The 16,098-nt window shown below is 41.3% G+C and overlaps 2 protein-coding genes across 8 annotated transcripts; both read left to right on the top strand.

Moving 5' to 3' along the window:
- Nucleotides 1-91: 91 nt before the first annotated feature.
- Nucleotides 92-3,019, top strand: sart1 (spliceosome associated factor 1, recruiter of U4/U6.U5 tri-snRNP). Its single transcript, XM_086157442.1, has one exon. It carries the CDS (start codon nucleotides 429-431, stop codon nucleotides 2,742-2,744), a length of 2,316 nt encoding a protein of 771 aa, XP_086013568.1. The 5' UTR covers nucleotides 92-428; the 3' UTR covers nucleotides 2,745-3,019.
- Nucleotides 3,020-3,283: 264 nt separating this feature from the next.
- Nucleotides 3,284-15,500, top strand: LOC147229017 (oxysterol-binding protein 1-like). Of its 7 annotated transcripts, XM_086157436.1 has the most exons (22): nucleotides 3,284-3,387; nucleotides 3,867-4,037; nucleotides 5,338-5,546; nucleotides 6,128-6,287; nucleotides 6,377-6,488; nucleotides 6,571-6,769; nucleotides 6,859-6,973; nucleotides 7,070-7,133; nucleotides 7,226-7,393; nucleotides 7,471-7,716; nucleotides 7,975-8,095; nucleotides 8,672-8,775; nucleotides 8,898-8,993; nucleotides 9,239-9,423; nucleotides 9,509-9,738; nucleotides 9,897-9,935; nucleotides 10,063-10,110; nucleotides 10,751-10,789; nucleotides 10,894-10,926; nucleotides 11,058-11,096; nucleotides 12,847-13,015; nucleotides 13,101-15,500. In XM_086157436.1, exons 2-21 carry the CDS (start codon nucleotides 3,904-3,906, stop codon nucleotides 12,987-12,989), a joined length of 2,484 nt encoding a protein of 827 aa, XP_086013562.1. In that variant the 5' UTR covers nucleotides 3,284-3,387; nucleotides 3,867-3,903; the 3' UTR covers nucleotides 12,990-13,015; nucleotides 13,101-15,500. The 7 variants fall into 7 exon arrangements, with proteins under 7 accessions (XP_086013562.1, XP_086013563.1, XP_086013560.1 ...); XM_086157437.1 differs by lacking the exon at nucleotides 9,897-9,935; XM_086157434.1 differs by having other exon boundaries at nucleotides 10,751-10,926.
- The last annotated feature ends 598 nt before the right edge of the window (nucleotides 15,501-16,098 follow it).

The following is a 16,098-nucleotide window of genomic DNA, read 5'->3' as shown; positions in this document are numbered from 1 at the left end:
CGAAAAGTGGGCATCATACATTTATGCAGCAGGTGGCACTGTCACAATTACTACCGGCTATAAACATCAAGGGCGGAAGTGTCGTCAGCAAAGCGTCGCAACGTTCATTGTCGTTAACTGCGTTGCGTTTGTTAACTTCAGCACCGGAACAATGATTCCTAATCGGACCAAAACAACACAACAGCTAAGCTAGTTCCACACATAATCGTCAGTTGTCGCATTGTGTAGTATTCTGAAGCCAAGGCTTGTATTTTTATCCATACTTCAACGGGCTTTGTCGTCGTTTAGCCACGTTACCCTAGCATATGAGCTAATGCATGCTAGATTTTAGCTAAAGGCCCTCTGTGATTTGTACCTACTTCAACCCACGCAAGTGTCACCTTCGGTCCTCGGTCTCCAGAAAGAGCTGTTTTGAGCCGCAGGAAAACATGGGTTCTTCCAAGAAACACAAGGAAAAGAGCCGCGACAAGGAGGCGGAAGACCGCCGTCGTGAACACAAGAAACACCGCCGAAAGGAGCGCGACAGAGATGCTTCCGATCGCGATGGGACTCGGGATAAGGACCGACGAAAACGCTCCGCTTCCAGGGAAAGAAGCGGGAGAGAAAGCCGCAGCAAAGGGGAGAGAAGCACCGGTGAGCCACGGGTGAAGAAAGAGAAAGTCGATCTCGGCTATGACGAGAGCAATGCAGATGTTGGACCGCAGTCTGCAAGTGGAGATGCATCACTCAGCATTGAAGAGACAAACAAACTCCGAGCTAAACTCGGTCTCAAGCCTCTGGAATTAAATGAGACCAAGAAAGAGCTTGGCACTAAAGAGGAGCCAATGGTGGCGGAGGTGATAAACCCTGTTCTTATCCAGAAGCAGAAAGAGATGCGAGAGAAGCTCGCAGCTGCAAAAGAAAAACGCCTCCTCAATCAGAAGCTGGGAAAAGTCAAGACACTTGCAGAGGAGGATTGGCTGGATGATACATCTGCTTGGGTGGAGAAGAGCCGAAAGCTGGCAAAAGAAAAAGAATTGGCAGAGAAAAGAGCTAAACTTTTAGAAGAGATGGATGAGGAGTTTGGCATTAGCAGTCTGGTTGAAGAGGACTTTGCACGAAGCAAGATGGATGCTTATACATCTCGTGATCTAAAGGGACTTAAAGTGCAACACAAAGTAGACTCCTTTAGTGAGGGCCAGACTGTGATCTTGACTCTTGAAGATAAAGGTGTACTGGAAGAGAAAGAGGATGTACTTGTAAATGTGGGACTGGTAGAAAAGGAAAAAGCAGAGAAGAATGTGGAATTAAAAAAGAAGAATCCAGACTACAAACCCTATGAAGAAGAGGAGAGCGTGGACGACATGCTTGTGTTTAAGTCCCGTTCTGTACTGTCAAAGTATGATGAGGAGATTGAAGGCGAAAAGAAAAAGAGCTTCCGTTTGAATGCAGGGGGCTTTGCTGATGGAGAACGAGAGCGGGAGCTCCTGGCAATGAAAGAGGCCCTCCGAAATCAGGCTCAGTCCTTGGAAATGCCCTCTCTCAGTATTGCGTCCGAGTACTACACACCTCAGGAAATGGTCGGTTTCAAAAAGACTAAACGGCGGGTGAAAAAGATCCGTAAGAAGGAGAGGACTGAGGATTTTCTCACTGATGACACTCGCAGTACCGACTTTGGCTCCAGGACACGTGGCAGAGGCCGCAAACAGACTGATATTGATAATGTTCAAGAAGTAAAGGAGGAAAGCAGCAAATTGCCACAAGATGGTCCTCAAATGTCTGATGATGTTAGAACGGCCGAAATGGACATTAGCGACGAGGAAGAGTTTGTACCCCCTGAACATGCTGCAATTGAGGAAGATGAGGCAGAGCAGGAGCTGCAGAAACAACTGGAGAAGCAGAGGAAGCTAAAGCAAAAGCAGCTTCTCAAAGATTCTGGGGAGAAGGTGGCAGCGCAGATTAAAATGATCGATAAAGACAACCACAACAATGATGCCGACAAGAAAAACAACATTGTTTTTAACGCCACCTCTGAGTTTTGCAGGACCCTGGGTGACATTCCAACTTACGGCCAGTCTGGAAACCGAGAGGACCAAGAAGACATTATGGACTTTGAACAGGAGGAAGAGAAAGACGGTGCCGGGGATTCAGATTCTGATATGGACGAGAATGTCGGCTGGAGCACAGTCAACTTGGATGAAGAGCAAAAACAGCCAGACTTCTCCACTGCTTCTGCTACCATTCTGGACGAGGAGCCCATTGTGAACTCTGGCCTTGCTGCTGCGCTGCTGTTGTGCAAAAACAAAGGTCTATTGGACACTCAAATGCAGAAGGTTGCGCGTGTTAAAGCACCAAAAGGTGCCCTGCCTAATGACAACTACTGCATCGAAGACAAAATGGGCTTTGACGACAAGTACAGCCGCAGAGAAGAATACAGGGGTTTCACACAAGATTTCAAGGAGAAGGATGGCTATAAACCGGAGGTCAAAATTGAGTATGTGGACGAGTCTGGGCGGAAGCTGACACCAAAGGAAGCTTTTAGGCAGCTTTCACATAGATTCCATGGGAAAGGTTCTGGGAAGATGAAGACAGAGAGGAGGATGAAAAAGCTGGAGGAGGAGGCACTGTTGAAGAAGATGAGCAGCAGTGATACTCCCCTGGGAACGGTGGCTTTGCTTCAAGAGAAGCAGAAATCTCAGAAAACCCCATACATTGTGCTCAGTGGGAGTGGGAAGAGTATGAATGCTAACACCATTACTAAATGATTGCCGGGGAAAAAGTGAATGATAAATACATACACAAGTTCTTTTACAAATACATCACCAAATTATATGAATCATTCAGATTGTTGTAGTTGAGTTGTTAAATAAATTACATTCAGACAATAGAAATGTTTTTTTCTTTTATGTTTTAACTTGGATGATGTCTGAACGTGTACCTGAACTTATCGACAATCTTCAAGATGAGTTGTTTCAATTTTTTTTTTTCAAATAACTAGTATCAGTGGTGTGATCTGACAATAAAACCACCTCTCTGAAAACGACAAGATACTGTGCAATAATTGATGTGGATTCCTGATTTACTTTACAGTTGCCTCACATCATTGGTTAAAAAGAACAGAAGCTTTGCATTTATTTGTTTTTTTCTTCGAATATAATTTAATGGAAAAATGTAAACGCCAATTCACCAATTTGTGCAAATATATATAAGTATTTATTCACTTATGGTACACTGAAAGTGCACAAGCTTAGCACTTGAACGTCGGAACCAACATTTGCGGTGGGGGAATCTTTTACCGGTTGCGCAACCTGTGGGAATATAGTTAGCCTAGCTTACAACCGAAGAGCTAACCTCGTCGTTTCTCCGCAACATGAACACCGTGGATGGTCAAAATCCCGCACGGTAACGGTGAGTGTCATGGAAATACGAAGCCGTGATGTCAATAAACACATCCGACAAAAAAATAACAAATGAATATCATCGCAAGCATCGTCTGCTCGGGTGACAGCTTCCTGTTGTTTAGCTAGCTAGCAAGCTTAGTGTTTAAGTAGCTTTGACGCGTGTAATTGGCATCTTATCTGGAAACCGGTAGTTGTCTAATTTACGTATGAACGACATCCTGGAAAAAAAAAACATTTCACGGTCACCGATATTGTCCGTTAAAAAGCTGTGAAGCTTTATTAATCTACCCAACTTTATTTAATTTCGAAGGAAACATGCGAAAATCAGTTCAACATTTCCATCGCATGGGTTCCGTCATGTGATGCGGAGTGTGACAGAACCCGCGTGGATTTCATTTGCCGGATTATCGATGAGTAACGCGAACAGTAGCTTTGCAAAGAAAAGAGAAAGAACGATGGTGTTGTTTGCGATTGTTCTCCCCGCAGCTTCTTACACCACCCAGTGATATCGTGATTTGTTGTGATGTCGGAGTCGAAGCCCCCGACGCCCACGCCGGGAGACACGTACAAGGGCTGGCTCTTCAAATGGACCAACTATATTAAAGGTTACCAGAGACGCTGGTTTGTTCTCAGCAACGGCCTTCTCTCCTACTACAGGTTTGGCGTGCTTCTGTTCAATGTCAACTCATTGCATTATCACCTGATTGCAAAGTCCCAATGCAAGATTTTTTTTTTTTAACACCCAAATGCACTGATAACATTAAAATAGAAGATCAAAAAAAAAAAGAACTATGACAAATGCAGAACCACTTCCATGTCAGTAAATTATGTTTTCAAACAATGTGTAACAATACAGTGTTTTTATTTTGCTTCCCATCAATTCATTGAAAGCAAATTTTGTTGTCTTGTTGTATTGGCTTTTATGCTATAACACTGGTATGGTGTGAATACATTTCACCTGCGTGGTATTTATACACCATTTAAGTAACGGTTTCACTGCTTGTGAAGTTAGAAAAACATTCAAAGATCAACATTCAAAAAATCATTAAAAGAAATTGGAAGACCTCTACTAGGTCTGAGGAAAGTTCAGGAATTTAATTCATTCTAACACTGACATATTGCGTGTTATATTTTAAATTGAACTCTCAAAAAATATTACACGTGTATTTTCATAAAAAAAAAATCTATTTATATTATATGTATACGTATAAGTAAAAGCGCTGTTCAAGTATCGCTTGTGATTGTGTTGGATCAAGGTAGTTATTGGAATTGGACTATTTATATGATTGTATATTTCTAATGGACGTAGTATCTCTGATCAATGCATTTAATAGCATCGTTGTCAAAGAGGTTAGTATATCATGTCAAGTCTATTTTGGAAATGGGTTTTAATCTAAATATATATTATTGTTTTATTACTAGACAATAGTGGTCTCTGTAGTGGTCTGTAGTGGTCTTGGTGGAGTGCTGTACTCCAGTGCCCTTCAAAAAGTAAGAACATGAATACTATATAGGCACCATTAGACTCTCATCACTTCTGAGTTGATAACAAATTAGTAGGGACGTAATTATACCCACCAACAGTTGTGTGATTACTTACTGTAGTTCTGACTTTGTGCTTCTGAGATTTGTTTTGTACAAAAAAAGTACATTATGTTTGAAACAGTTGCGTAGTAAGCAGAGTTCCTCTTTTATGAAGTAAATGTGTTAAATTATCTAAAATATTGTTGAGTATATTTAGTTGTTTACCTTTTCACCCTTGCATCCTTTCTGTTTGGATAGGTTTACATCACTTCACATTAATTTTATTATTCTAATCAAATATGCAGTAACATTAATGGAGGAAAAGTCATGCATGGTCTTAAGTTAAATGGTGATAAGATGATGTCACATTTCAACAAAGTTTTTTACAACCTCACAATCTGTCTGCCGCTCCTGTCTTTCTGTCTCTCCAAAGGACCCAAGCAGAGATGGGCCACACGTGCCGCGGCACCATCAACCTCGCTACAGCAAACATTGCTGTGGAGGACTCTTGTAATTTCGTCATTTCCAACGGAGGGGCACAGACGTACCACCTGAAGGCCAGCTCTGAAGTGGAGCGCCAGCGCTGGATCACAGCTCTCGAGCTCGCAAAAGCAAAGGCTGTCCGTATGCAAGCTGAATCTGGTGAGAGCGGGGAAAAGCTGGGGCTACATTTGTCCAAATTCAGAGGTAGCATCACCTGTTGGCAGCATTTTCTTCCCCCCCTTTCATCAAATCAGGCACAAAATGCCTGTTTCACTTCAAAAGCAATTCGTTAGGTAAATGTAGATGGTTAAACTGGTGGATCTTTCAGAGCCCATCCTTTTCTCTGAATACAGCGGGCATAACTCAAAACTAGTGTAAATGAAAAGGTCAAATTATTCCTTTCTGCAGTGTCACCATAATACAGTTTAAAAGTTGGATCATTTATATCGGCATTTAATTTATCGCTCACGGAAGCAGTTTGCTTTTACGTCATGCCAGTAATTTCTTTCTCATATTTCCATGATTGTTGATGGTAGCATTCACAGGCAGGCTCGACAACATATTTAATCACAGCACAGGTGGGCCTTGTGTCCCCTGCAAAGGTTACCTAGGCTTTGGAAACTAAAGTCTCAAGGATTCAGCTGGTGAATTTGGACAGTTTTGTAGAAATGTCTGAAAAATGTTAATTTTGCATTTCATCGCTCGCCCTCATATTAATCCTCCCTGCCCCCTTTCCTTAGACGACTCGGGTGACGATTGTCCCACAGTTCCCCCCACCCCAGGACAAGGGGGAACTCGAAACTCAGAAATTCAGTCTACCCTACGTACGCTGAGCAGCAAGGTGGAGGACCTCACCACCTGTAATGATCTAATTGTGAAGCATGGATCTGCCCTACAAAGGTATCCATGTGTTCACTAGTTGGTTTCTTTTGTATTTTTGTGATTACTTCTTGTTTCTTTGTTAATCAATTGCGTTGTTCCACAAACAGGTCTCTGTCAGAACTGGAGGGGCTACGGGCCGGAGGTGATATCGGGGAGAAGATCAGACAAGTTACAGAAAGGGCGACACTGTTCCGGATCACCTCGAATGCCATGATCAACGTAAGTTATTCTGTGAACAGTTCAAAATTGAAACAGTGCAACTTGCTAATTTGTTGTTTTTGTGGTTTGAATGGCCCCCAAGGCGTGTAGAGACTTCCTTTCCCTGGCCCAAAACCACAGTAAGCGTTGGCAGAAAGCCTTACAGGTTGAAAGAGGCCAGAGGATAAGGCTGGAAGAGACTTTGGAGCAGCTTGCCAAACAGCACAACCATTTGGAAAGGGCATTCAGGGGCGCCACAGTTCTCCCTCCCTCATATAGCAATCCTGGCTTAGCAAACAAAGGTAAGGGTGTTTTATTTAGATTCTTAGACATCCCCCGTGACCGGATCCAAGCCTATTCAAAATATGTATTTTTCCCTCTCTTCCTCAAGGTGGTGTCTCAGGGAAGGGTGACGCCAGTGATGAGGATGATGACAATGAATTCTTTGACGCCATGGAAGACCCAGCAGAGTTCATTACTGTGCCCGCTGATCCCAAGTATCACAGGTCACTACTTTCATTTACAAATATGAGTGATTAAATAGTCTGTCGCTGTCTCTTGCGAGGGTCTTGTGGATTTCACGCTTTTGTTTGTCTGCTCAGGAGGTCTGGCAGCAACCTGAGCGGTTTCAGCAGTGAGACAGGAATGGACGATCAGTCCGTAAATGTGTGTTAAGTTTGTTTTTATAAGAAAATAGCCGCTCCCGTTACCACCGTCTTCTCCTCTGCAGTAAACCGACCATCTTTCTCTTTCTCCAGTTTGACGAACTGTCGTTGGCATCCAATCCCGAGTCTCCACAGCCTCTGGAGCTGGAGCCACTGAGACAGAGACGAACCCGTATCCCCGACAAGCCCAACTATTACCTCAACTTGTGGAGCATCATGAAGAACTGTATTGGGAAGGAGCTCTCAAAGATACCAATGCCTGTAAAGAACCTTAGCAGTTTCTTGGATTGCCTGTATTGGTAAGCAAGAAGCACCAACTATAATTGTCTGTCCACCAGGTGAATTTCAACGAGCCCCTGTCAATGCTGCAACGTCTCTCTGAAGACCTGGAGTATTACGAGCTCTTGGACAAGGCTGCTAAATGTCAGAGCTCTTTAGAGCAGATGTGCTATGTGGCTGCTTTCACGGTCTCGTCGTACTCCACCACTGTCCACCGCACTGGAAAACCCTTCAACCCTCTGCTCGGAGAAACCTTCGAGCTGGATCGCCTCAAAGAATGTGGTTATCGGTCTTTGTGTGAACAGGTATGATCGCCTCAAATAGGTTAACATCTTAATTGGACCTGGAAAAAAAATCATATCACATATGCCACTGTTAGTTTGCAATTTTTCAGGTGAGAGTATTTTTTTCCGAGTCATGTGCAGCTCGGTACTGACATTCAGGTTAGAGAAGAGTCAATAAAATAAGAAATGACTTAGTCCGCTGAAGTAGATCCATGTGAATATTCACATTGGCTTGGTTACCCCATGCTCTTAGTTTACAGCCTTTTCACCTCCTCTTAGGTGAGTCACCACCCGCCAGCCGCAGCTCACCACGCCATCTCTGAGAAGGGATGGACTCTTAGACAAGAAATAACTTTGGCCAGCAAGTTTAGAGGAAAATATCTGTCCATCATGCCCTTAGGTGAGTGTGTGCGTGGTTTTGCAAATGACAAATTTTCAGTTGTCAAGAGTGCACTTGAATATTATCACATTATAAAGGAACCACTTATGCCAGTTTCCAGCTCTGTAGTTATTTTGGAGCTCTAGTAAAATAGTATTTGCACCTTACGCCAGGTGCTTTACACCCTTATCCTGCATGCATCATTTGTCCCTGGTCTCTTTTATTTCTTTTGACTTCTGTCTTGAAACCCAGACTTTGAGACCCCTGAGTCTTATTTATTTTCATATCTATTTTCATATCATTGCATCAGTAAAACTTTACCAATTAAACACACAGTTCCGTGTTTTATCTCAGACGAGCAAATTATGTTTTCATCCAGTTCCTTTTGATTTGCATTTCAAACAGTTTTCTTCCAGCTTGCCACTGCTCTGAAAGCAAAATATTATAATACACAGTACATAATGAAAAAGCTCCTTGCAGTGTCGCATTTGAAAAGTCATTCTTCAATGTAATGAATGTTTGGGATTTACACAGGCACACCTTTGTTGAGCAGGGAGTGACCTTCCTCTGTAAACAATAGGACCTCTCTGTCCCCAGGCTCTATCCAGTGCATGTTTGAGAAGAGCAACAACCACTACTCCTGGAAGAAAGTGACGACAACAGTGCATAACATCATTGTGGGGAAATTGTGGATTGATCAGGTGACTGAAAGCAGAAACAAGGGGCACGTCTACTCACTATTTCGGGATAAATGTCTCGACTGCCTTCTGTGGCAACCCTTCAATAGGAAAGCAGCATCTCTCTTTCCTTTGTTTCCTTCCAGTCAGGGGAGATCGACGTGATCAACCACAAGACAGGAGATCGCTGCCATCTCAAGTTTGCTCCCTATAGTTACTTTTCTAGAGATGTACCCAGAAAGGTATCTTCCATTTATCTTTTTTCGGATTGTTCAATTTTCTGTTATATCCGTCTAACCAAAGCTTTTATAATATCAACTCCCTTGCCATTAGAGGAAGTACACATGTACAATATCTATCACTTCATTGAAAACGTGATTATTTCCTTTTCTACCAAGCATTGAATGGTTCAGTTTTTGCTGATTTTGTCTGCTCATCTCCAGTGTCATATTCCCGTACGGTATTGGTTTTTTTTTTTGTCATGTAGGTAACCGGAGTGGTCACAGATAAGGAAGGGAAGGCCCATTACGTGCTGTCTGGGACCTGGGATGAAAAGATGGAGTTCTCCAGGATCATGCAGAGTAGCAAAAGCGAGAATGGCACCGAAGGCAAGCAGAGAACTGTTTATCAGACTCTCAAAGCCAAAGAAATCTGGAAGAAGAACAGTTTACCGTAAGTTCAGGGTTGGGTATCGTCAACCAAAAATCGATCGTCGTCCGCTTGAGCTGCTTTATCTTGTTTTGTGATGCCACTACAGAGAGGGGGCAGAAAACATGTACTACTTCTCCTCCCTGGCCCTGACCCTCAATGAACCCGAAGAGGGAGTGGCTCCCACGGACAGCCGGCTACGCCCTGACCAGCGACTAATGGAGGATGGGCGCTGGGATGAGGCCAACGCAGAGAAACAGAGATTAGAGGAGAAACAACGCACAGTGCGTCGAGAAAGAGAGAGGGAGGCGGTGAAAGTGGCCCCCTCCCCTGAGGAAGGTGAGGAAAGCGGGAGCGTTGCCTCGAAAAACGGCCCGAGAAACATAAGTGTGTGTTTGTCTTGCCTTTATGGCCCCGCTGTGTTTGTCACTCCATCATCTCTGATCCATTTGTGTGCGTTGGCATTCTTCTGTGTGCTTCTCTCTGTCGACTCTAAGCTGTCAGTGAGGATCCAATAAATGACTCGCCACCCAAAAGCAAGTACTCTTCATATTTCTCCCTCTAGATCTCAACTCTGTTTCGGTCTTAAAAAAAAAAAGCACGTATACCATAGATTTTGTAATTAATCGATCATAAATGCTCATCCGTTTCTGTTCCATTTAGCCGATGCGGTGGAGATCGGAACTGAAGCCAGTGAGGTTTCTGATGAAAGCAAGTATCATATCACAGCTTCACAGAAAATAGTATTTCAGGAAGTATGTATGAGAATATTATGGTGTTGTTTAATTATCAACATCGGGGACTAGAGATGAGCGGTTGTTTAAGGAAGAGTCTTTGTTATCCAGATTCCAAGTCTTAACTCTTAAGATTTTAGTTGACAAAATATAATTACTTAGTTATCATAATGTTTGGAAGGCAGTTTGTTCAATTCAAATAGATGAGGATATTTTAAAGGGAACATCACATTTGATGTGTTGATTATGCATGCTGTCCATATGTTTGGCCATAAACTTCCTGAAAAAGAATCATCAGTATATTAAGTATATTCTTTAAATATCATTAATTTCTTCTGAAATCATGGCATTTTCACTGAATTTTAAAACAGTCATGAAAACTCACCAGGGTCAAAAAACTGATAGAAAACAAATAAAATAATGGAGTAAATCATCAAAGTTTTCAACAGACAATAATCCATCCTGGAATCGTGCGTCATAATATAAAAGATACATTTTCCTTGACACAATATTAAAATTAGACAAACTTCATTTTTTGCATAAGTATATTTCTTAGCTCTGGAAAACTCTTTGTGATTTATGGATCTACATCTTTTCCTCTGTTTGCCGATGCTCAGCCGACCTAGACGACTCACCCCCTCACACTCCCATTGCATGCAAGTATCCCCTCACACTCTCATGCATTCTAGCTCTTTTCTATCTTCAAACCATACCAGCTCTTTATGTCTTGAAGTTACATCCTTCGCTCCTACCCTTTCAGCCCCTTATGGACCATCACACCCACCCTACCAAAGCAAGTATTCTGATCACGCAGTAGCATCTCGAATGTCACCTTAGCATTTTCTAACTGAATTAATGTATTATGAGACAGATTAAGAAGCACCTGTACATCCCTCACCATTTTCTCATTAAATCTTTTCTCAGTGGAAGGCATTGATGGCCCTCATGGAGCTCCGGTCAAAAGCAAGTAACATCAGTGCTGCTCTCAGTGGCCCTCATTTATCACCCAAACATAAATACCTGCTCAGATTCCAACACCAAATGATCTTTAAACCGCGATCAAGTGTGATCCTTATTAATTACATAATGTGCCCTTGTCTTTTCTCAGTGCAATGTTAAAGGTAGAGAAATTATGTCTGGCTGATAGGAGGAAGACTTTTAAATCTAATTTCGGCAAGCTTTATATACATGATACTGCCAGTGATAGCACATTGTACGCCAAATACATGTCGACTGTTTTAAAAGGAATTGCCACCAGTGACAATGCTATACGAAGAAATAGTACCATAAATTATGACAACATAAGTAAATGATTTCATTCGAGGTGGTAAATTAAATCATATTTATGATTGCAAAAATAAGCCCTGTAAAATGCCTATTGGAAAGAAAATGTCCTTTGTTTATGTAGCTATTAAACAAAATCTAGATTAATAACTTAAATGGTAAAAGAGACTACTTATCTTACAGATACAATATATGGCATTTTTGCTGTTCACTCCAGCATTAGGAGGTCCATAATCTCATCACACTAGAATTTGCAGGAGATTTGATACAAGCCCAAACTGACAAAGGACATGTTTGGTGTGGAAAGGGGGGCTTGCCAAGATTTTCTGCAGTAGGTTACCTTCATAAATGAGGGCCGGCATCTCTGGTAGTAGTATGTAGTAGTGGTAGTAATAGTTTAGGGTGTCTGTGAAGGACAGACACAGGACTCCTAGTGCAGTACTTGATCCTTTTATTTTATTTTCATTTATACTGATATTCCCGACAGGAGAGGGATTCACCCCTTGTAGTATAACACCATTACAGATATACGGCAAGGTGTTTTTTTTTTCCACAAAGTAATATTTTGAGCTGAAAACTCAATTTTGCTGAAAATTGTATCTGTGAAGAAGACAGTACGACCTCCTCGCTACGTCTGACTGGTAATAAATGCTGCATGTCTGCTTCCTGTTTGTTCTATACCCTGCTTCATGTCTTTGCATGCATACCTGTTTGGACTTATGTACTTTTGAACTGGTATTTTGAAGAATGACGCCTGTTCAAAATCAGCCAGTAGCACTTGGAAGCTCATTTACTGCTGTGGTTTGGGCAAGGTGAATGTAAATGTAGAAATATAATTATTTGAAATACACGATTTCAATTAAAAGCCCCCGAATTGAAACTATTACTAAACAAAGGCTAGTACAGAGAAGTGAAAATTTTCTGAGTTATGTTAATGGTATTTGTAAAGAATACTTTCCGTGGACATACCTACTTACAAATAGTTATGACATTGATGATTATTTTATTTTTGATTCCCCAGCAGTCACAAGCCTGTTTGTCACTAAATGTGGCGAAGAAGTAACTAGCACTGTCACTTAAGATTAATTTGAGTTTAGTTTTTTTTTTTTTTAATGGACATTTTGGGTTTGGCGGCACAACTGTGTGTCATCTTGGGACCAAGACCAGCGACTCAGAATTGAGGCTCAGTGACCAAACCCAGGGACATGAGATTAAAATGAATATGCAGCAGCAGACAAAAATTTTGCAAACTGCAAATGCAGATCAAGTGTTGCGCTCATGATTCTAATTATTTCTCTTCAGAATGTACTTTTGTTGTTATTTTCAGATAGAGAGCAAATGGCTTGATCATAGCTCGTGGGTTCCTTAAACCTCACGGAAGATCCATGTCAAGATTTTACTTGATTACTGAATATTTTCTTTTCCACAGGCACCCATCAAGACAACTATCAAGCACTGTGGTTCGAGAAGATCGAAGACACCGTGTCCGGAGAGACCTTGCACGTCTATAAGGGAGGCTACTGGGAGTCAAAGGAAATCGGCAGCTGGGACATGTGCCCCCACATCTTCTGATCAAATCTTCAACGCATGGGAAGATGGTGAGGAGTCTCAGCTTCGTGTCGGCCAGAATAAGGAAACAAGCTTTATTCAGCAAGACAAACCTCCTTGTCTTTGTCCCTGTAGAGATTTGCTGCTGATTCTTCTCAGGGCAGTGATGTGGACTGACTCGATTCACCCTCAGCATTAACTGGATGCGAGCATTTTGTGAATACCACAGCTGGATGCTGTTCAAGTTTCCCTCTTCGCTGCCTCTCAAATGTTAAACTCACTCTTTCTGCTGCTTGTGTACAAGCAGGTTTGTTTGGTGAAGCCCTTCACTTGCGTTTTGCTGCTGGCCAGGATTCACTTCACGGCAGCACTGTAATGAACACATGACATCTCCCAGAAACCGAGGTTTGACGGATTGAAAGACAGACCGTTTATTTGTTGCACATTCCTCACAACTAACCGGCGCAGTTTTAGACAAGTCTGCCCCACCTCTAAAAGTCAGTGAATCCATCACAGAAGTTTTCTGATGACATGATAAACGATTCAGCTTTCCACTTTAAAACCAGGTAGAATGTAAACCTTGTAAAGGCTTTTCTAGTTCTGTCAAGCGAGTAATTTAAAGCAAAAGTCAAGAGTGATTGTGCTCTGGTACGAAATGTAATACATCAGTTTGCCTTTAAATGCACAATAATTTGTTGGTGCTAATTTATTGTCCAACATGCAACAACATCTTCCAAGGCACAATATCAACCTAATTATCCTTCATGTAAGTTTTGCACAAAGTCAGGCCTTTTTTAAAACCCTTTTGTGTTTTCACTGTCCTCGCTCAATACAATGGTAATTGAAAAACATCAGTGACATTGGTTATTCCACTTTCAGAACAAATTGTGAGTCTGAAATAGTGGGTCTAAAACTTATGTCACTGTGTGTGTTTGTAAAAAAAGTCCTTTACTATTTACTGGGGAAGAAAATGAACTACTCTACACCACATTGATTTGAATGGGATCCTGAATAAGAGTTCATTTAGTTTGTAATGTTTATGAAAGCTGAATGAGCGTCACCAAACAAACTAGCATCCATGAAAATCCATTGGCACTAGTGCCTGAACTGAAGAAGAAAAAGAAAGCCAGTGGCACTTCTTTTTATTGGTTTTGTTTCCTTCTATAAGTTATTTTATACCATAGCATACATCATTATTTCAAAACCAGTTCTGCTTTCTCAGTAGCCATAATGGCTCCCCTTTGGAACAGCTGAGAAGCGTCAGGGCCGTTCTCCCACATGCCACAGAATCCTGCAGATTTGCTTCATGAAGTGAGTGGAAGTGGGAGGTGAGAGCTTTTGTCTTCATTCCCATCACTCATACCAGTTTAAACATGATTTGTGTTTTTTTCACCTCGGTGTGCTGACAGTGTAGATTTCTGATAGACAATTTTTAAAGAGTGCCTCATGCATTATGTGTGGCACAGGATAAAATGTTGGTACAGAGGAATCTGAGTATGCAGTGACTGAAAACATGTTTGTGTTCATCTGTTTGATCTATGGAAAAATACATGTATATTCAAGTGTACTTAAAAAGAACACTGAAAATCAACATCACCAAACCGATCACACTGACCATTGTGTTGCAAATATTTCTGTTTAAATACGCTAAATAGTGAGTAATTAATTGTGATTAATAAGTGGTATTGTTGATAGAAAAATCTTAGCTGAATAAATACACATTGCAGTGATGCACTTTTTAAATTGTGATGGGTTTCTTTCTTAATGTAATTATTTACTCAGAACTGGGTGCATTTCTATTTTTTGGGTGATGCTAATGTGTTATTAGAAAAATCGGTAATTCATATTTAAATTTGTTTTTTTGTCTAAACCATTCATTACAATCCACTGCTATGATGATTTATTGTGTGTGTGTGTGTGTGTGTGTGTGTGTGTGTGTGTGTGTGTGTGTGTGTGTGTGTGTGTGTGTGTGTGTGTGTGTGTGTGTGTGTGTGTGTGTGTGTGTGTGTCCATGCACACATGATTGTGCATACGTGAGCACATTTAGGGTGTGTATTTGCGTGAGAGCATTGTACATCTTTGCACGACACTTCTATTCTTTGATTACCATTCTTTTTTTTTTACATGCTATTTTAGTTCTTGTTTTCCCATCATTTCTCTGTTCTTTTTCTACAGGATCCATTTTTTAATCTATTTAGCGATTTAGTCTATCCCCCTGACTTGACTTCTCCAAATGAAGAAAGACTGAAGGACTGACTTGCACTTTAGTGCAGGTCGAAAACAACATTTAAAATGCCCTGCTTAATCCTGTGAAACTTACATGTTCTCGACTAAAGAGTTGACCATTTCCCTGATTTTTGTTTTGATATTTTAAACCCTAATCTGTAATGCTGAAAATGTACAAAGGAAATTATGATGTTCAAATGAAATGATTTGCATTTCAGAACCTACTAGTCATCACCTCTGTCCTGTGATGCATTGTTTTAGCAGGATTGTGTTAAAGACTGACAATATTAAAGTGTGAATGAAGATGAAGTGCGTTTTGGATTTTAATTGTTGATTTACGTACAAGCCATTATTTAGCCACTGCTTAATAAAGATATTATCGGATCTTATATTATGCTTTAAAAGTAGTCGGCTAACGCCATAAATTGCAAATCAACGTACCAGAAGTTGTTTACCTAGCTAGCATCGTGCATGCTAGATGCTTTCATGTCAGATTGAATGACATGAAATTATAAAATTGCCATTGGTTCAAGATTCAGAAATATCTCAAACCCAGACTCCTCTATATGTATCATGGCATCAACCGGCCGAAATTGTTAAAAAAAAAGGTTACCAACCATTAAGAGTACGAGAGGGAATTTAAACTCCTGACTAGTGAAGTAAATTTTGCCCCAAGTTGCCATGGCTACTCATTGTCCAGGGTGAGGCAGATTTTGCGCGGGTACGCAGAGTCCTTTACGTAGTTGTAAATAGCCTTAATCCAAGGTACGACCATAAAACGACTATTATGTGGTCTGTATAATACAGCGACATTCTCATTATTTATTCAATCACTAATTTCTTGAAATTTTACATTTGTGTCATGTTGTCCCGTTTAGCTAGCTACACGCCCCGCGGGAGGGAGGGA

This window comes from Fistularia commersonii, chromosome 12 (assembly GCF_037954325.1).
Source record: "Fistularia commersonii isolate RoL2024-O1a breed Wild chromosome 12, RoL_Fcom_v1.0, whole genome shotgun sequence".
Taxonomy (NCBI): domain Eukaryota; kingdom Metazoa; phylum Chordata; class Actinopteri; order Syngnathiformes; family Fistulariidae; genus Fistularia; species Fistularia commersonii.
The sequence above is the reverse complement of the archived record's forward strand: the minus strand, read 5'-3'. Positions and strand labels throughout refer to the sequence as shown.

What these genes read in the sequence shown, in the direction of transcription:
- LOC147229017 (XM_086157434.1), top strand. Translation starts at nt 3,904, where the DNA reads ATGTCGGAGTCGAAGCCCCCGACGCCCACGCCGGGAGACACGTACAAG. An exon ending in CAGTGAGGTTTCTGATGAAA is followed by an intron (nt 10,111 to 10,750) that starts GCAAGTATCATA and finishes GCCGATGCTCAG; the next exon opens with CCGACCTAGACGACTCACCC. An exon ending in TCATGGAGCTCCGGTCAAAA is followed by an intron (nt 11,097 to 12,846) that starts GCAAGTAACATC and finishes TCTTTTCCACAG; the next exon opens with GCACCCATCAAGACAACTAT.
- sart1 (XM_086157442.1), top strand. Translation starts at nt 429, where the DNA reads ATGGGTTCTTCCAAGAAACACAAGGAAAAGAGCCGCGACAAGGAGGCG.